This window comes from Clupea harengus, chromosome 10 (assembly GCF_900700415.2).
Source record: "Clupea harengus chromosome 10, Ch_v2.0.2, whole genome shotgun sequence".
Lineage (NCBI taxonomy): Eukaryota > Metazoa > Chordata > Actinopteri > Clupeiformes > Clupeidae > Clupea > Clupea harengus.
The window spans coordinates 21,113,566-21,134,756 of NC_045161.1; the positions used below are offsets into that span (position 1 = coordinate 21,113,566).

The 21,191-nt window shown below is 46.2% G+C and overlaps 2 protein-coding genes across 2 annotated transcripts in view; both read left to right on the forward strand.

The window, feature by feature from the left end:
* sh3rf1 (SH3 domain containing ring finger 1) overlaps positions 1–10,769 on the forward strand; it is a 51,024-nt gene extending 40,255 nt beyond the window's left edge. Inside the window, 7 exon segments of the mRNA XM_031574364.2 lie at positions 1,392–1,519; positions 4,338–4,508; positions 5,906–6,174; positions 6,969–7,315; positions 8,686–8,864; positions 8,866–9,027; positions 9,424–10,769. Coding sequence (XP_031430224.1) covers positions 1,392–1,519; positions 4,338–4,508; positions 5,906–6,174; positions 6,969–7,315; positions 8,686–8,864; positions 8,866–9,027; positions 9,424–9,592 — 1,425 coding nt within the window. The 3' untranslated portion in view covers positions 9,593–10,769.
* A 5,363-nt stretch (positions 10,770–16,132) lies between these two features.
* On the forward strand, positions 16,133–20,715 carry cbr4 (carbonyl reductase 4). Its single transcript, XM_012821675.3, is given in 7 exon segments — positions 16,133–16,289; positions 16,775–16,924; positions 18,090–18,210; positions 18,372–18,505; positions 19,958–20,092; positions 20,383–20,423; positions 20,426–20,715. Coding segments are annotated over 6 exon segments (723 nt in total). The 5' UTR covers positions 16,133–16,289; positions 16,775–16,779; the 3' UTR covers positions 20,573–20,715.
* Positions 20,716–21,191: the final 476 nt, after the last annotated feature.

Genomic DNA, 21,191 nt, shown 5'->3' on the forward strand with positions numbered 1-21,191 from the left:
ACGCCGCTCTCACACTAAAGTGTCAGAAGCGCCAGCAGAGAATTGTTACTCTCTCTCTCTCACACACACACACACTCTCTCTCGCTCACACATACACACACTCTCTCTCTCTCACACACACTCTCACTCTCTCTCTCGCTCACACATACACACACACTCTCTCTCTCTCACACTTACACACACACACTCACACACACACAAGCACACACAGTTTTCATAATAAACGTAAATCATCTACTAAATGAGAGAGAGAGAGAGAGAGAGACACAGAGAACTTCACAGAGTAAACGATTGTCTGGACACAAGTACAGCATAGTTCTCACACATCCAGCTCTCCCTCTGATCTGGTAGAAAGCTAACGCTTCTCTGGTCATACAGTACACTCCTGTGAACTCTGGCCTTTCTTTGGGTGGCTAACCATCTATTTGGACCATTACTAGATTGCTGTTGTTTGTTTTGAAGGTCATGTGGGAATTAGGATCACCCACATCCCGCCATCGTTTCTCCCTGTTTTTCCTTTAAACTCTCACTTTCACTTGGAATCTCCCCCTTTTCCTCTTTCCACACTATATCTGTCCATCCTCTCTGCGTGTCTCTCTCTTTCACACCCTCTCTCACCTCATTTGTGCCTCTTCTGTATGTCTCACACATATGTATTTCATGTAAGCCGGGTCAGCCACGGTGCCAGTGTCTCAAGAAATCTGGAAGAGATGAACTCCCCTCAGATTAAATATTCAATTTCCTGTGCCCGAAGGCGCAAAACGACTGTAAGGCAGATGGAGGAGGCCTCTCTGTGTGTGTGTGTGTGTGTGTGTGTGTGTGTGTGTGTGTGTGTGTGTGTGTGTGTGTGTGTGTGTGTGTGTGTGTGTGCACGAGCGCACATACCCCCCCAGGGGAGTGCCTTGAAACTGCAGTGTTTTGTTTACTCTTGAAAGCCCTTTCTGCTGAGCGTGCTGTTGTGGCGACTCCACGCCGACTGCTGGTAAACATGTTTGCCGTTGAAGTTACTGTACTTCCTGTCTCTCTTCATATGGAACCACTTAGCCCCCCTCATGCAGACTCCTCAGCCAATCAGAAGGCCTTCAGCCCCAGACCGTTTCCTAGCAACACAAAAACACAAACTAGACTCCAGAGAGCAGAACAAAACTGGGGCAAGATCCGCTTTTAATTGTTTGTTTTTTGCATTGTATAATATTTATGGCTTTGTTTTAGCTCTACTAAACTCTCCTTTGTGGATTGTTGATGGAAAGGCAGCCTGAAACCATGGCTTTGCACAGCATTTTAAAACAGATGTAAAGATCACAAGAGTAAACAGATGGTTATTGTGTTTGGGGTCCCTTGACTGAGCAAGTCCCCCTATAACTCTGTGTGTGTGTGTGTTTGTTTAATAGGATGCGTTGCCGCCCCCTCCACCTCCACCCCCACAGTCCTCAGCTGCAGGCGCCACATCCTCATTGGCTGCAGGACAGAGACCTTCCCCCACCATAAACGACCAGAGCAGCAGACAGCGGCCTACTGTGTAAGTGTGTTCACACACACACACACACACACACACACACACACACCACACAGACGCATGCACACCTGGGTACATTTAATTTGTTGTTGTGGTGAAACTGGGTATGTTGGGCATAAGCAAAAGATATATAAACACACACACACACACACACACACACACACAAACCGTAACACACATGCTCCTCGGAGTCATCACCTCTGCCTGATCCCTCTACAGTTCCGCTCCGTCAGCTGAGCGTGACCGCAGTCACAGGTGGGCCAGGTCAGAGGTCGCCGTCCCTGACCTCCAGGAGAACAGTAGCTCCTCTGGGGACTTCTCTCCCTAGCCCATCCGCTCACCTCTGACATTCGACCTCCGAACCCTGCGGTTATTGAGGGCCCTAGCTGACTCCAGACGGCTGATGGGCATTAGATATGGCTGGCTCCTCCTCCCTGTGTGTGTGTGTGTGTGTGTGTGTGTGTGTGTGTGTGTGTGCGTCTGGCTTCACTGGTGCGCATAAAAACACAATCTGAGCAGACTGCTTTTCATGCCTGTGACCCACGCTACTATATGCATAGTTTTATAGCTTTTGTTTATTTAATTGTATGCCATGTTATATGTATGTTGGTTTCCTACAAGTGTGTGTTGTGTGTGCTTTTGTGTGTGGGGTCATGGGAGGTGATCTACTCGGGTTCATGAAGACAGTCACACATATCTTTCCAGCTGTGTGCCCCTGGCAATAGTCACATTTTATATCTTTTGTTTATAGGATGCTGTGTTTGTACAAGCGTGTGTGCGTGTGAGAGACACAGAGAGACACAGAGAGACACAGAGAGAGACAGACAGACAGATAGAACTCATGTACCCAGGAGAAAGTGCGTGAAACAGATGGTGCTCTGCTGTCAGAAAAGTGACTGCGCTCTCTTCTAAACATTAGCATGAAGCCTGTGACTGAGTGCAGCACTAACAGATCATTAGCACTGGTGTCACCCAGGAATGATGCCAGAGGGAGAGAGAGAGGGCGGGAGGGCGGGAGGAAATGTGGCTTGGCAGGAACAGTGGTGAGGGAGAGGTGAAGAGAGACTGAGGGGATGAGAACGGTACAGAAAAAAAAAGGATGAAGAGACTGATAATTAAGATGGATTGACTGAGATCACCGATGTCTTTAGGATGGGGATAGAGCTGATGTGACCACTTGTTAGCCAACCTGTGTGTGTGTGTGTGTGTGTGTGCATGTTTGAGTTTAAAGTCAGGCTGCTCGTCACTCTATCGACTTACTGTTGAGATGTAAAAAGTCAACAAGCTGGCTCCAAAACCTCCAGAAGGGTAGCAGCATTTGAGTGGTGTGTATGTGTGTGTCTGTGCACACTTTTAAAGATAAGATCAAACTAACATGTTTATTCCATTCAAATATTATTACCCTTCCCGCAAGTCTGATTCCTCTTACACGTGTACGTCTGTTAACACTCCAGGCTACCTGTCAAGTCAGTTACCACTAATTAAGTGTTGTGATTGACACCAGTGTTCCAGCTGTATCCCATCATGCACCTCTTCGCAGTGAAGGGAACATAAGGGTTGGCCTCAGGGATAGACTTGATAGACTCAATCGGAACAGATTGTCTTACAGAATAAACAGTGCCTCAGAATCTGTCTCAATCCAACGAGTTTCCCTTCACCTTATCAGAATTTAAATCAACTTCTTGAGTCCTTGATTTGATTTGCACTCTTAACAGTCTCATGCACGCAAACAGTAAGGGCATTTGAGCAAAGCATTTCTCATATTCTGTTATTTTTATTACCTTACTCATTTCATCAGTACAGTGTCTGTCAGTGCAACCCCATGTTGAATCCAACAGATTGTCTTACAGAATAAACAGTGCCTCAGAATCTGTCTCAATCCAACAGATTGTCTTACAGAATAAACAGTGCCTCAGAATCTGTCTCAATCCAACAGATTGTCTTAGGGAATAAACAGTGCCTCAGAATCTGTCTCAATCCAACAGGTTTCCCCTCACCTCATCAGAATTTAAATCAACTCCTTGACTCCTTGATTTGATTTGCACTCTTAACAGTCTCATGCACGCAAACAGTAAGGGCATTTGAGCAAAGCATTTCTCATATTCTGTTATTTTTCAGGCCAAAACGTGAGTCATTTCATATGTACAGTGTCTGTCAGTGCAACACCATATTGAATACCTAGTGTGCTAGAATTGTAGTTTTTGAAAGACCAGGTTTTTGGTCGACTTTCTTGAAAACTTCGAAGGACAAATCAAGGTAATGGGTGTGCATTCAACCCAGCAACCCTACCTTGCAACAGGTCTTCACAATTACTGCACCCTACAGCGCAATTATCCCACTCCTAGTCCTCCTCCAATCAGGTCACAATTAGTTCAAACTATCTAATAAGTCACTGTCAGGTGTCTGTCATCGTAGTGTGTGGCTCCTGAGGGACCAGTTGAGGTTTTTTGTAGTCATGCAGGTTCCCCTGGGTTCCTCTTGGTTCCTAGGTCTCAGCAAATCCTGATGACCCTCCTGATGTATGTGTGTGTTTGAGACCCCTGCCACAAGGCTCTTGCTCATGCCGTGTCCTTGATTAGATCATGTAGGGCTCTTCTTCCAAAGAACTGTTTAAAACTGATCTGGCATGGAATTCTCAATAAGCAGCCCATCTTCAAATACATCTTCAGTGGAGTTACTAAACATGTCAGTCTTGGAGGATTTGTTGCTGCGTTGACGCAGGCTTGTAGGACCAGTTATAACTCGAGTTATAAGGCTACTTGTCACTTATGTTGGGATGTACTCTCTGTTTTACGTGTGTGTGTGCATGTGTCTTCCCCAGGTATGTGGCGATGTTCCCGTACACCCCACGGAAAGATGACGAACTGGAGCTGAGGAAGGGCGAGATGTTCCTGGTTCTGGAGCGCTGTCAGGACGGCTGGTTCAAAGGGACCTCCATGCACACGGGAAAGATGGGCGTGTTCCCCGGCAACTACATGAGCCCTGTCAGCAGGTATGGTGCTTTCTTTCGCTCTCTCTTTCGCGCTCTCTTTTTCTCACTCACTCTCTCGCTCACTCTGGCTCTGGCTCTCCTGTTTGTCTGCACCCACAGTATTCATCTCTTGCAGTGTATCTCTTGTGGCACTCCCTTCTCTTTTCAGATTTTTGTCATGTCCTCATCCGCACTCTCTCGCCCGTTCTCTCGTGCATTCTTTGTCTCCGTCTTGTTTTTATAGATGTTTCTCATCTCATACGCATTTTCTTTCTCTCTCATATCCTTTCCCTCCCCTCTTTTGTCTTTTAGATGTTTCTCATTCTCTTTCACACAGACACTCTCACTCTCTTTTTGCTCCTGCCTTATTCTCAGTCATGTTCTCGTGTGCTAATGTCATGTTCTCGTGTGCTAATGTCATGTTCTCGTATGCTAATGTCATGTTCTCATGTGCTAATGTCATGTTCTCGTGTGCTAATGTCATGTTCTAATGTCATGTTCTCGTATGCTAATGTCATGTTCTCGTATGCTAATGTCATGTTCTCGTATGCTAATGTCATGTTCTCATGTGCTAATGTCATGTTCTCATGTGCTAATGATTGCCTGCGTGCTCTGATGCAACACGCTGATGGAAAAACACTCACGCATAAAAAGATGATTGACAGCCCCCATCAAAGCAGTTCATTAGACACCATCTCTGACACATTACATCAACATCACTCATGTGCGTCAGGTCAAGGTCACAGCATGTGAGACACACACACACACACACACACACACACACACACCAGAAAGGGCAAAGTGACGGGGCCATTTACGCATGTATTAGCAGGCTCCCTGCCAAATGCACGAGCAGTATCAGCAAGTCTGTCTCAGGCCTACTCAGGCCGTCAAACACGTCAACACATTACACGCAGGCTGTCACACCCGCTCACTCGCTGCGAGCAAGTCACACGCACCAGATCAAGGTGCCTCCGCTGAGCAAATTACATAAGCAGTCAGCAGATCGCTCGTACTGACACATGTACATGCACTCACTCATGCCTACACACACACACACACACATGCTTACACACACTCACTCATGCCTACAAACACACACACACATTCTTACACACTCACATACACACGCTTACACACACATGCTTACACACACACTCATGCCTACATACACACACACACACACGCTTAAACACACACACACACACTCACATGCTTACACACACACACACATGCTTACACACACACACACACTCACATACCTGCACACATGCTCTCACATGGAAGAGATTTAGCTTTTCCTCCACACTCTGTGGTCATTCCTGCTAGAATAAGAGCTGCTACATGTGCCAGGGAATGTTCCTGTTTTGGGGGATGTGTGTTAAGTGTTCTCCCTCTGCTTCCTCCTCCCCTTGCAGGACTGTTTCAGGGGGCAGTCAACCCAAAGTGCCCCTGACGCTGTGCACCCAGGCAGGGAGGGGGGTCACCATCGTCAGCCCTTCAACTGCCCCCTTGGGGTGTGTGGAACACCCCAAGGTCCTCACCACCTGCCCAGGGGCAGCCCCACCCAGCCCCCTGCCCGCTGCGGTGGTCACCACCGCCCACATGCCCCCAGGGACGGCCAAAGTCCTGATGCACGTCACCTCCCAGATGACCGTCAATCAGGCACGCAACGCAGTCAGGACAGGTAAGCGCGCGCGCACACACACACACACACACACACACACACACACTCTCGCTCTCTCTACTCTCACACACACACACAGTTAAGAATATCTGCCCATGCAGGTGCACTGCAGTCAGTGTGTGGTTTTCATATGCATGCATTCTGTCAACTATGTGTCAAACACTGAGAGAAATTAGTCTACTCTATCCTGTCCTGTCCTTTCCTGGGGCTCTGAAAAGCGCTGTGCAGTTTTCCATTGATTGAGACGCACATGGCTGTTAATGGAAATCAGCAGTGTTCAGTAATTCTGTTATGTAATGCCTTGTGCTGTAGTCCCCGCATATGTAAGAGGGCCATAAAAGATCACAACAAGCAGTTGTGCAGGAATGGCGTTTTACGATTGATTGTTGTTCTGGAAGTTTGGCTTCTGGTAATCCCTTTCATAATGCTGTAGCATGTTTTATTTCGCACATTAAATACTGAAGACCTATGTGTATCAGTGACTTGGGTTTCCTATACATGTCCAAGCTCAGCCCAACATAGCACAAATATTGTTTATAAATACTATATCTTAAGTTTGTGCTTGGCAGATTTCACCACATGTTTTGTAATGGATTACAACAACGTTAAAGGTTCAAGTGTATTTCTTGGTTTTTATCATATTACCTTGTGAGTTTGCCACTGGTGAGCGTATACAAGTGCACTTCTGCACACGTGTTAAGCTGATGGTCCCTCTGGAGGCGTCTGGTGTAATTACCCTCTCTGTCCACTGGAGGCGTCTGGTGTAATTACCCTCTGTGTGTTTCCTCCCCCAGCTGCCTGCCACAACCAGGACCGGCCCACGGCGTCAGTGACGCCCATCCTGCCCCAGCAAGCCGTGGCCTTCCTGCCCCACCTGGCCGTGTGCCCTCAGCCCTTACCAGCCGCGGTGGGCGGTGCCCCCCCCTCCTGCTCCCGCACCGCCGTGTCCCTGGGCTGTGCCGCCGCCTCGCTCACCCCGCCCAACGTCAGTGCCGCCTCCCTGGATGCCGACGCCCTGCGGGCCGTGACCGTGCTGGCCGTGCCCCTGGCCCCCGGGAGCGCCGTGTCCCTGGGCGCTGCCATGCCTTCGGCCGCCGCTGCCAACCAGGCCCTCGCCTGCCGCATGGACAAGGACGGGAAGGTGGGTGAAGGGTGCTAGCACCTCCAGCGCCGCCTCACAACACTTGGAAATGAGATATAAATCCCTTCTTAAGCCCACATCTGTTAGACATCATCAAGAGGTCGGATAAATGGGGCTGAACAGCCCTGTTTTGTGCGTTTCAGTACTTTCACTTACAGAGTCTACAGTTAGAAGGCAATGAGTTCCAACCAGTTAAGTGCCCCTAAAAACAATACTTTCACTGGCTCCGCTGTGCAGGCAGTTGCTTATGATAATTGTATGCAAGATGGGCAAAAGTTATTTTTTTATGTGAAGTTTCAGATTGGAACCATAAGGGTTTTAGGGTTTTTTCTCCCTGTGAGTAGGAGTGTGTGTGAGTCTCTGGGGAGATGATGGAGTGCTTGCTTGCTCTCCTCGTTCCTCCCTCCCTCCCTCGCTCTCCTTCATCCCTCCCTCCCTCCCTCGCTCCCCTGCTCCACTCATCTGCTGCATCTGTCGCTTCCTAAAAACCTGCTGAGCGGAAAGAGTCTCTTTTTAATTAAGATTCAGCTGGTTTGCTAGCCTTTTGTTGAGTGCAGTGTGTTAGTCTGCCGCTACGCTTCGCTACATGAAGCAGAATATTCTAAAGCAGCTTAAGGACAGGCACAGTGAGGAAACCTCTGTGTGTAACCGCACCTTGAGGACACTACAGTGTGTGTGTTGGCCTTCGCATATGTTTTTTTTTTTTTTTTTTTAAGACTCGGCTCATAATTTTTCCTTACTGGGTGAGGGGGAACACTATGAAGCCCAGCTGGAGCCCCAGATAGAGACGAACTCTGGAACGGATCATCAGGTTCCTATCTGGGCTATCATTTCAGGCTCTGCCATAACATCAGGGACATATGTGGGTAATAGATATCCCTTGTAGGCTAAAACCTGTTGATTTGTTGAAGTGCTATCTTTTATTCCCTTTGGGCAAGTCAAAGCGAGGGTGTTGGAGTTATTTTTTTGGATTCTTTTTAACAGGGTGATAATACAGTGTCCTCGGTCCTCACATGCTAATCCTCAGGGCCTAATTCACACACAGAGGTCTCTCTGTCAGGGCAGAGGAGCCAGAAATTGAGTTAGAGGGTGAGACGAGCTGTGAGAGGCAGGGTGGAGACGTATCTGCGTGCGCACACACACACACCCAGATAGACCGAGACCTAAGCCAGCTAACATACTTAAATTTGATATCTGAAACTGATAGCATTAAAGCTAGTTAATATTTTTAGTGTGGCCAAAAATAGTGTTACATGTGTGTCCACAGCTTCAAACTAAAGTGCCCAACATAAATTACATAAATGACTCTGTATTTGATCTTTTTAACACTCAACATAAATTACTCTGTATTTGATCTTTTTAACACACAGAGAGAGAAGAAAGGTCTCCTTAAGCTGCTATCCAATAAGAAGAAGCTCCGCCCCTCTCCTCCTTCCTCCCCAACGCTGGAGGCGGAGCAAAGCGTTGCCATGGAGATGGCCCTGGGCGCTGCCGGATCCGACATGGCCGCCTGCACAGCTGGAGCCAATGGCGGTCGCTGTGCGTCTGCCGCAGGCCGAATTGGATCCCTCTCCATCAGCCTTCGGGGCCCTTGACTCCTCCCACCGCAAGAGCGCCTCCCACGAGGGCCCCGTGCCCATCGCCCCTCCCCCGCGCCAACCCTGCTCATCACTGCACGCGCTGCATGACTCTCGGCCAATCGTCTGCGAGAGGTACGACATTGCCGCTGTCACCTTGTCGAGCCCCAAATGTGCTGAGCTTTCCCACTGGGTACTTCAGTGTTCATGTTGACTGGAGCTGCAGAGTGGAGCTCATAAGCCCTCATGTAAAAGGATGAAATTCTCACGCCTGTGGGATTTGTTTGATAATAAATGTTGAATTTATTTATTAGGTTCATGAATTGATCTTCTCATGACAATCTATGCTGTCTCTTTTATAATTTGTCATGCATTGACTGAAGGGGAATGACGCATGTGAATTGTTTACATCTTACATGCCCAAAGCCAGTAGCATGGACACCATTGATCATTTACATTCTAAACTAGTTTGTTGGTAATAATGTGTAGCGTATACATAATGGTGATGTAACCGGATGTTTCCTCCGTCAGGTACCGGGTGGTGGTGTCCTACCCGCCCCAGAGTGAGGCGGAGCTGGAGCTGAAGGAGGGAGACATTGTGTTCGTCCACCGGAAGCGCGAGGACGGCTGGTTCAAGGGCACGCTCCAACGGAACGGCCGCACCGGCCTCTTCCCCGGCAGCTTCGTGGACATCATCTGATGCGTCTGCGACACGACCAGCCCCGAGACCTCCGGGCCCGGAGTGGGATTCACTTAAACTGAGTCGACCACGCAAGGGGTTCATCTGGATATATATATGCTACGCATTCTGCTGTAGTCTTAATCCAGCTACCTTAAACCACCTCACAAGGAAAGAAAAACTCCTGGACTGGGCCACAGTTGAATTGTGGCCATTTCTAAGCGGGCTGTGAACAGGCCTCAACAGCACAATGGAGAAATGGCAATGGATTCTTAAGGACAGACCATAGACACATACGAGTAGCAAGCAGAGGAATTAGCATTAGCACCGGCTAGCATATGCTGGTGATGAGCACTATAGTTAGTCATGTGGTAGGGCTAGACGTCCCTTTTCGCTTTATTTAACGATCAGTAACATTTCAAAGGTCTTTAATGTGTGCCTTGTACTGTCTCACTTTATTGTATATAAGCAAACAAAGGTAAATATGAGTTACAGAACAAAAAAAATTATGAACTGTTCATGTCTGGAAATATGAATTTAACTTATTTTTTATTGTGTGGTTTGGTTGGGGTAGCACGGAAGGTTGGCTGGCTGGTATGGATGCCTGGGTTATTTAAATGCTCGCTTTAACACGGAAGTACCATTTAATGTGGACCTGCGATTGGCTGCCTGCAGCTCTTGGCACACTGATTGGATAATTGCTCATCCAATCAGTCTCTCTTTGCACAATAAGTGGCTGAAAGGTCCTAGCAAGCCTCTCAATGTCGTCAATGCCCCCCCGCCCCCGGCAAGCACAGCATATAAGGTTTCATGTGTGGATGTTTTGGTTGCCTTTGTGATTTTGATATGTTGAAGGACGTCCTAGGAATTAAAAGCCGAATACAAGAACAGGAAGAAGTCACAGACAACAACAGTCTTTCATTGACTTAAATGAACAACATGAAGGGGGTATGATATAAATGTGTGTCATAGACCACACCAGAGAGCCTTAGCGTCAGAACACACTTCCAGGTCGGGTCGGGGTACAAGGATGTTCAAGTGCTGCTTGTAGGGACAGGATCAGCAGAGGGATTGCATGAGAGACACTGCATGATTCAAAATTGCTGACCATAAAGACCATAAAGATGAGGAAATATTTGAAACAACTGTTACTGCTGTAGATGTTCTGTTGAAGTGATTTGGATGTAATGGGGGGGGGGGGGGGTGTTGTTTGTGGAAATGACTGGGAAATACACTCCGTAGGTCTTTTAAATCAAAGGTTACTAGTACCCTACTTCTGTGATTTTGATTTTTTTTTCCTTTTGAAAATTGTAGCTGCTCCCTTTTTTGAGTAACCTTATCTGAAATGGCTCTTCAACTCACGCTACAGAGCTGAGCGACTGACACAATCACACACCACAATCTGGGAGAGTGAGCGGGTCTGTCACCCACTTTTATATGTGTATATTTGTGTGTGTGTGTGTGTGTGAGAGTGAAAGAGAGAGAGAGATTGTCTGTCTGTCTATGTGCAGGCACAGTATACCCTGAACCTCATAACTCCGTCATCTTGCCAGTGATCTCAAAACAGCTGGTCTAACCTCAGACATGTCCAGAACGGGCTGGAGCGCTCAAAAGCACCCCAGCAGCCAGCGCCTTGGAAACCACCAGTGAGCGTCCCGTGGCCAGAGGCCCCGCCGCACACAGCAGCGCCTGTGCCACACGGATCAGGCGCAAGGCTCTCTGCCCGTCTCACCGACTCTCTGCCCGTCTCACCGACTCTCTCCCCGTCTCACCGGCTCTCTGCCCGTCTCACCGGCTCTGTGCCATCATCAGTCAATTTCGCACCATTTCAGTATCAAGGGTTTCATCTGCTTCCTCCTCTTAGGGTCAATGTGTTGGATGTTTCTGTGTATATGTGGTGTGTGTGTGGGTGTGTGTAATGAAGCGTCCCGTAGACTTGAATATGATGTATGTGTTTTGTTCCATAGATGGCTTTGGGTGCTTTGCTTTTCTCCTGTTGCATTGATTTTTGTTGACTTCTGTTTTTTTTTTGTTTTTTTTTGTCTTTGTGAAGCACAAGTTGTATGTGTTTGATTTTAATGGAATTGAAGAGCCTCGGGTCCCCGGTGCATCATGGTTTCATTCACCTAAATGATAGCCGTGTCATCCGCCGCCTTCTCTTCTCCCTCCTTTTCCCCTCAGTCACCGAAGCATACCGCAGTCAATGGCATTTCAATTTCTCCCTCGCCGGCCGGCCGAATTCCAAACGGAGCTGTTGATTTGGAAAAAGTGCCCTGATTGCACATTGCGTCACGTCCCCGGCTCACCTTCAGTCATCAAATGCGGAATTACGGGCAAGGTGGATTACTGCCGCCATCAAACCTAGTCGTGCAGGACTGATGCCCTGAAACGAGGCCCTTCCACCTCAGTCTCCATCCCCACTCTTCACAACTCCTCTTCTGTGAGGCCCTTATCACAGAGGACACTCACTGGACCTCACAGGCCATTTAACCTGAGGAATCTCTGCATTCCATCAGTGCTTCTGGCGGCCGGGTCATTTGGGAAGTGCGGCGCCACTTCCACAAAATTTGAAACTGCACAGTCGCTCCTTGAGCCCCCCTCGAACATTACTGAGGCTCATTTGACACCAGTGGCACATAAATCCTGACTATACCTAAGGTCCTTCAGAGGTGATTCTTGACAGGTTCAGCTCAAATACAGAGTGGCAGAGTTGAATTCACAAGAGATAATAATAATTTCACTGACTAGAATGGCTGAAAGTCCCCAAGTTTGTTATTTCAATATAATGGCGCAATTTTTCAAGGGGGAAAGTTATGAAAATGTTCTTTAAAATTGTGATTAGTTGACTTAGACTGTGTGTCTGTGTGAGAGATTGAGAGGGAAATATGTTGGAGGCTTCGTGCTGCTGTTTTTTTGTTGTTATTGTCTAGTTGATGTTGTGGCAGGGGGTGGCCGGAGCTGTAAATGGTGGTATGAAACACTGTTTAGACGGACTGTTAACTCAAGTGCTGGCATAGAGTTGACCTTCCTTGTACTGTCATCTTGGCATTCACCATTATTCAGTTGATGTCTTACCTGCTGCGTCTCACTCAGCACACTGCTTTCTGTCTTCATGTTTAAGCTCTCTATGGAATCACTCATACGTTTACATACGCCATTTTCTTGACTGTTCAACTATTTACACCCATCTGTACATGTATTTGAGTCAAATATAACATGCCTTACACTGACAACAGGTACTTGCAACCACACACAAAGACACACACAAAGGGCCAATCTATAAGGAAAATGACAACTTATCAGTATCAGTGATTCTGATCGCTTTAGCTGGAAGTCCATATTTTTTTTTACATCAGCAGGTCAACAAGTAACTTTTGGTGGCTCTTTTTTTCTCGTGAACTTCAATTCATTTACTGTAATGCCAAGCCTGGTTGGCAACAGGAGGTGGCACTATCTGACCAGTTCTTCGTTTGCCAAGATGACATACTTGATTTTTTTTTCTTCTCTTAATTACTTTTAATCGTCTAAAAATAGGTGGTCTATTGTTTGTTTGTAAATGGTGATTACTGGCATCCACATGGTATTTGACCATTTCTTTTTGTGTACACTCTTTCTGTAACAATGGAAGGAAAAGCACATTTTGTAATGATTTCAACCGTAACAATAATTAAAAGGCCAATGGTTTTACGTGTCTTTCACATTCCCTTTTCTTTCATAGGAAGACTGCAGTCAGCTCTGTTTCTCGGCCCCTTTGTTCAACTGTTCTCCTGGACCTCATGTAAATATTTAACTGGAATAAGGTGGGTTTTATGTGCTTTTAAAAATAGCTGCGTCTGAGCGAGAGGGTGCGACGGAGAAAAGGGAGAACAGAAGAGAGAGAAAAGACCTTGGGCCTTTAGCTCATCATTCTGCTTGAGTCTGCTTGTCTGGAGACATTAACTCAACAGCTCGGCCCAGGAGAGGATGCCAGGACTCGCTCTCGCTCTCTCTCTGCAAGTTTTGAAGAAGCACAATATAGTGATATATGCTGCAAAAAAAAGAATAACTCCTAGCAAACATTTTTCTTTTTCTTCGGGACAACCTGAATGTGCACTTTCCCTACTCTTTTTGCTACAATTTGTCAGCAAAAATATTGACAGCGCTGTGCTTTTACATTACAAATTGGGCAGCTATGGTCTTTCGCCAATGGCTTTCAGGTACCTCTTTTAGCTATTAAAGCACCCTAATGATAACCACACAGACAAACTTTTTTTTTCTTTCTATCATGTATATCATAGTAACATGTAGTGTCTACCTGTCCTAAAAGTTCTGAAACTGATGCCTGTTTGAGATGTGAGTTATAATCCAGTCTTGGGAAGACTCCTCTTCAGTTATGAACAAAAGAAGACATTCAAGGATTACAATGAAGCACTAACTTGTTCTGAGACACACACAAAGCCAGAGCAGTCACTAAGCAGAGCTGAATAAAATGGGCAAGTGTTTCTCCACTCCACTCAACAGTCTGTCTAGTGCCTGTTTCCACTGTCCCCTCGATCGGAACACCTCCGCCACTACCTTAAACCTGCAAATGGATACTGACACACTTTACAGGGCTTCAAGCTTTCATGGCTAGATTATGTCTGCCCACACACACGCTAACCAAGGAGCATGTTCTATTGATACTGATACTTCTTCACCCTGCAAGTTCCTTTTCTTCACCTCTCTCCACTCATTCTATACCTCAGGCCTACGGTTCATCCAATACCTCACACTATTTGGCAGCTCAAGAGTACCTCACACTATTTGGCAGCTCAAGAGGTATCTCTCACTATTTGGCAGCTCAAGAGGTATTTCTCACTATTTGGCAGCTCAAGAGTATCTCTCACTATTTGGAGCTCAAGAGGTATCTCTCACTATTTGGCAGCTCAAAAGTACCTCACACTATTTGGCAGCTCAAGAGGTACCTCACACTATTTGGCAGCTCAAGAGTACCTCACACTATCAGGTAGCTCAAGAGTATACAGTAACATTAACATGTCCAGCCTCAAAATGGGTCTACAGAAAATGTAGGTATGGAAGAGTATGAGATGGAAGAGAACGTAGGCCTATGTATAAAAAGTATTTCACAGTGACTATGTACAGTACTCTCAAATGCACGTAGTGGCATGTATTCCGAGCTGTGTGTACGTGTGTTAGAGAAAGCAGTGGTGGTATATGAGGTTGGTGGCTATGTGTGTGTGGGAGTGGAAAAACACACCTAGCCTAAGCAAAATGTAGGCTATAATATGTAATATATATGCATGTCACTATATAATAACACAGTGAGGTACAAGCTGATGATACTGCATTTCACACAAGTTTAAATGTCATGGACGCACAAAGGAGAGAAAAATAAAAAAATAGGTCTGCTCCACATCCCTCCCAATGAAACACACCTACACACGCAGGACACCATGCCCCAACTCTTAACTTCACTTAGTTATAATTGTGTGCACTGCCTTCCAACAGCCGCTGTACTTGTTCAATCCCAAAATCGAATTTGACATCTGGTCAGAATGATGCCCTCTACCGCCTCTCTCTCACACACACACACACACACAAGCTCGCCCCATCGTGACCGCCTCCTATTGAGTAGGCTTGGCTCGGCTATGTGAAAAATCGTGACTCGTGAACTGCCTGACTGAAGTTCTCCTCAAAAAAAAACTCCTCAACGTGGTGTTCCCGAAATAAGCTATTCAAGGACCTGTTCACGACTGATTTCTATGGGGCCCTTTGATCTTGCCTGCTGCCCTTCTCTGAAAGAGGTGCTCGTTATCACGCCGTTCAATTGACTGCCTTTTTTTGTTGTTGTTGTGTAGGCCTCATCTCAGTTATTATGCCTTTTCTCCGGTTTGTGGCATTAGCCCAGATATGCACTGCTGCACACAGCAGTCCTCCGGCGAAGAGCTATTTGTTGGGGCCAAGCTATTGTGCTGGAATAAAAGCATCCTAGCTGCTACACCACTCTTGTCTGTGCTGTAACTTTTGTCCCTTTGAAGCCAGAGGCCTACAGCTAGGACAGAAGATGATACCTAAACGTAATCACGCCACCACCACATACATCCTTAAAAGGATGGTTCGTGTACAAGTGACAATTCTGTCATTATCTTGTCATGGTCATTCCAATCAAACCCGGCGTTACTGTCGTTTTTCTTTTCTTTTCTTTGGAACAAGAATAGGAAATGAGAAGAGGAGAAGTGCTCTACATTGAGGAGGTGAGTGGTGAGTTCTTTCTGGTCACTGACATCCTACAGGATGGCTCACACTTTACTGGTTTCAGGAGACTGAATAGATAATGACAGAGTTGACATTTATGAGCAGACCCATACAATAGTTCAGGAGCACTACTGCTAGTAGCCTGTTATGTTATTGTGTATGGGCTGGGATTCATCCGACAAAGAAGGTGTTTTACAGTATCCTGATGAACAAAACTTAGAATGATCCATCAGATTTTTTTTTTTTTTTAGAAAAAACGTTATGGTCTATGATCATAGTTCAATCAGGCTGTGAGAGTCACAACAAACGATTTCTAAATGTGATGTCGTGGCGCCACCTGCTGTAACGACGAGAGAAACGCCAGTGGGTCAAAGATGAAATATGGCGGCGCCCATTGGTTTGCATCTGAGGTGAATGTCTGTCAACTTTTAAGAGGTCACTATTTAAGGACATTAGGATGACATTTTGATTACAACTTCTGCAGGTAACGTCACCTACAAATCTGTTGTTTATTTCTACCTGCGTGTTAACCATGATACTTATTACACGCTTTGGGTTTGAGAACGAGCTGGTCGAGGCTAATATTACGGACCTAGATAACTATCGCTAGCATATTTACATATTGGCGTATAGTTGTTACAACCCACAAAATGCCACTGAATTTTATATTTTGTATTCCTGTTTGTCAGCTAACTATCATAGCTTATGGTAGTTTACTCTGACCATAACCTCACAAGTTTTCTTTAGTACCAGTATAGTTCCACTTTAGTCTGAACCCAAAGTCATGTACTGCCTTGAACGTCTTTTACCACGTTTGTTCTGTAGTTCGGATACGTTAACACTAAAGCTAGCTAGTATATGTTTGTTGAAACTGTTCTCAGTTATTTCAAAAGTGATAGAATGTTTGGTGCATGGCCACATCACTAAGTAAGTCTTTGGCTACTTCGCTAACGTTACCTCACTCCGTAGCAGCCATGTCCAGACTGAGTGTGGTGTTCGGCGGCTCCAGGGGCATTGGCCGTGCGGTGGCCATGCTGTTGGCTCAGAGGGGGCACAGGGTTGTGGTGATATCCAGGAATCAGGAGGCAGCTCAGGCCACAGCTGCAGCACTGCCTGGAGGTAACCACAGCAACCTGTACCCACCAACCAACACCACACAGACACCTCCCTGGGCATATATCATGCAGCTGAACCCTTATAATTTAAACTACACAGTTCAAGTGCAATATGAATTACATGCTCAGAAATACATCAGAAAATCACACTCCTGTTGAGGTATTACAGTATAGTTATATGAAGGGTGTAGCATTACAGGAGTGACCTACCCATGGACCTAAACAGGGCTGGGCCATTTGAGTAATGATTGGTGATTGTGTAACCCCTCTGAATTTGTCTGCGTTGTGTCGTTTTTTCAAGAGAAAGCCGGGAGACGTGGGTTAAGTTCTCCAGTTTATTCACCTGGCACAAACAATATCACGGGACTCCTTAGCACAGCAGCATGGGACACCTTACAGTGTGCTAATCGTGACTCTATATCCCCGAACTCTGATACATCGTTAATTCAAGTTTAATTACAAAGTAATATATCTAATTGAAATATATACAATAAAACACAAAACATGTACCTGGCACAAACAATATCACGGGACTCCTTAGCACAGCAGCATGGGACACCTTACAGTGTGCTAATCTAAGAGGGAGATTAAACATTAGCTATTCACACGTGTGATTTTGAACATCGATTAAAATATACATTCAGAGGTGCATAATTCCTAAACCAAACACACTATTTACATGAGGATATAATGTGGAACACCTCTCTATAATCAGTATGGATTTAATACATTCAGTCATTGTATTCTAAAATAATAATGTAGGAGCTCTCTTTATGCACAACTCACCGTGACTCTATATCCCCGAACTCTGAGGAGAGCCACTCTGTACAACATGCCTAACCCCTAGAGGCCACTATTTCCCCAACAACATGACTTATGCACATGCTCAGTGTGATTAAATAGCACAAAAAGGATGCAAGTGGAAGAAACCAAATCTTCACTGTTACAATTGGTCGTGTGGTAAGGTTGTGTGCCAGCTCTAATCGAGTACATTTGATTTAACAGACAGACCACAACCAACTCAGGCCTTTGATTAGATGAATCAAGTACTCTAAGGAGAATTTGTGCCAGGAGCTGCATACCATGCCAAAATATCTCTCAGGCCCTCTTTGCTGAATTGGTCTCAGGTGATTCTCCATGTCAGTGTGGTTTGTGATTACTCCCTGCAGCAGACCACAAGGCTCTCAGCTGCGACGTCTCCAAGGAGCAGGAAGTGCAGAAGACATTTGAAGACATCCAGAAAACCTGTGGCAACGTGGGATATCTGGTCAATGCAGCAGGCATCAATAGGTGTGAAAGCAAAGCATAGTCCAAAGCTATCAAACAAATGTATGTAATATATGCATGAAATTATATGTGTCTGAATATCGCCAAGGCTCTCTCTGTGTTCTCATCCTACACTCCTACCTCTCTCTATATTTATGTCTGTGGTTGTGTGTTTTTTGTTGAAGGGATGGGCTGTTGCTGAGGACTCGTCCAGATGACATGGTGTCGTTGCTTCACACTAACCTGCTGGGCCCCATGCTCACCTGCAGGGCGGCGCTGAGGAGCATGCTGGGCCAGGGCGGGGCCGTCGTCAACATAAGTAACATTCACATTTCACCACTGGTGCAACACACTCCACAACTATATACACCTCCTGCCAGTCAGTGGAGTTTCTTCTGTGTCTCCTCAAACGATACACACCTCCTGCCAGTCAGTGGAGCTTATTCTGTGTCTCCTCAAACTAACCTCCTGTCAGTCAGTGGAGTTTCTTCTGTGTCTCTCAAACTATACACACCTCCTGTCAGTCAGTGGAGTTTCTTCTGTGTCTCCTGAAACTATATACACCTCCTGTCAGTCAGTGGAGTTTCTTCTGTGTCTCCTCAAACGATAGAACCGTTTACCCGTGACTGTCAAGTTTCTGTTGTCAATTGTGTGCTGACGTGTAGAACATACGCTGTCTCATATATTGGTCCTCAGCAGTGAGATATAACCTCAGCATGTATGCTTACCAGGATTTATGCATGTCCTTTGGAATGTATACAACTATGAAGATGTACAAGGAGTAGGATATGGCATTCGGTCTTTGATGGTGAAAGTTGGCGATCTCTGTTAGCCATGGTTACATTTCATGTATGTAAGAAAAGGTTCAGGGTAGGCCGACCGCTCCCTGTGGGACGACATGTTATACAGACACACTGCTGGAGGCAGATGGACCCAGTAGCCCTTTGAGAGTCTGTTTTATGCGCTCTTTATTCCAGAGAAGTCTGTTTTATGTGCTCTTTATTCCAGAGAAGTCTGTTTTATGCGCTCTTTATTCCAGAGAAGTCTGTTTTATGTGCTCTTTATTCCAGAGAAGTCTGTTTTATGCGCTCTTTATTCCAGAGAAGTAAATAAAGATGCTAGGGCCTTTTCTTTTTTTCGGTAGGTCCTAAATCTGCACGTGGGGTCTTAAGATGATATTATGATTGAGAAAAGCACACGAGCAGGAAAGACATTAGGACAAAGCACAGTTCAGGAATATTTTTGGACAACACATGTACTTGCAGAGAATGGCCACTAGGTGGGCTTAGTGTATTGCAGGTGATGCAACGTGACGGTGCCTTTCTAGAACCTCTTCCTCTGTGCTCCATTCATTGTTCAGGGTCTGGCTCTTTGTAGCTTTGTGTTTTTTGATGACATGATGGTCATCGTTGTGTATATTGTCAACCGTGCTTTGGATTTAATTGTGAACACTCAATGTGTGGTTTTCAGATCCAGGTATTCATTTTTTTTTTTTTTTTGAGAAACTTTTGTAATGTTTGTAATATGGCTTAAATGTAACTGAAGTTTAATGTGTTGCATCCTTATTTACCTTCCACTGATTTCTAACTAATCCTTTGGGACAAGTGATGAGACTACATTCAGGTTTATCATTCTCAACCCTCACAACCAACAGTGTTAACGAGGCGTTTCATCTTTGCTCATAGTCCTCTCCCATTCTTGTCCAACTTTTGTGTAGTAATGATATGTTCTGTTAAAGGTTGTCTGAGCGTTGTTTAAAATGTTCCGGCAGGTTCTGTGGTGGGTCTGAAAGGCAACGCAGGGCAGTGTGCGTACAGTGCCAGTAAAGCCGGGCTGGAGGGGTTCACACGCTCCCTGGCCAAAGAGGTCGCCTCCAGGAATGTCCGTGTCAATGTCGTCGCTCCAGGTACCTCTTCTCCCTCCTGTGATTGGCCCCCTCCTTTGTCCTTTTCCCCCTGCTCTCCGATGTCAGTAATAAGCATTTCTATTAGAAGGGCCTGTGCTGCTCTCGGGCCCTCACACTCCTCCATGGAGCTGTCTCTTCTCAGGAGGAAGACTCCCCAATATGGAGACAGATGACATGCCATGTTTCTTAAACTAGAATGATGAAATTAAATTCAGATTTACATAAGCCCCCCCCCTCCATCCCCGGAGCTGAAAGTGAAACCATTCAACCTTGACCCTTGATCTCCTCAGGGTTCATCCGCACAGACATGACCGCCGGGCTGCAGGAGGATGGAGACGGAGAGGGGCGCAGAGGAGGATCCCCCTGGGGCGCTTCGGAGAGCCGGAGGAGGTGGCCCAGGCGGTGCTCTTCCTGCTGGAGTCCCCCTACATCACGGGCCAGGTGCTGGTGGTGGACGGGGGCCTGCAGCTGGCCATGTAGGGGCCCAGCCAGCACGACTACCTGCCTGCCTGCTGCCCACCTGCCTGACAGCAGCACAGGGAGAAGGGCTTTCTTCTGGACACACATCCAGGTCTGGGTTGGAGCATTGCCTCAGTTCCATATGATGGAGCGGAACAGCACCTTGCTCGGAGGAAAAGCCACATGCATGCTGTTAGTGCAGCCAAGGCCACGGCTGACCTGTTTACGTCAGCTGTTACCACCGCACATGTTGGTTGAAAGGCGTCTCTCTTGAACAAACGATGCATGGATAATGTCTGCAAGTGAAGGTTTGAACTTGTTTCCAAGCAGGAGAGGGATTAAGCCCTCGGGACTATAGATGCTTTCAAATGAGATTTGTCTCTGTGGTCTATTCACAGACACATTACTGCATCTTAGTTTTGCAACACATAATTAAAACCAAGTTTCGCTGTTGCGCTGCCACTTAAGATGTGGCGAGAGTCTGTAGAGAGATCTGTTATCTGTCGTAAAAGAATCACAGCGCGTTTTTTACATTCTAATTATGCCTTTTTATTTCCACCAAAAGAAGGATTGTTGTGGTCACTGTGTTTCTTTGTATCTTCTGACGTGAAATCTGTCTTATGCTAATCCCACTGACACA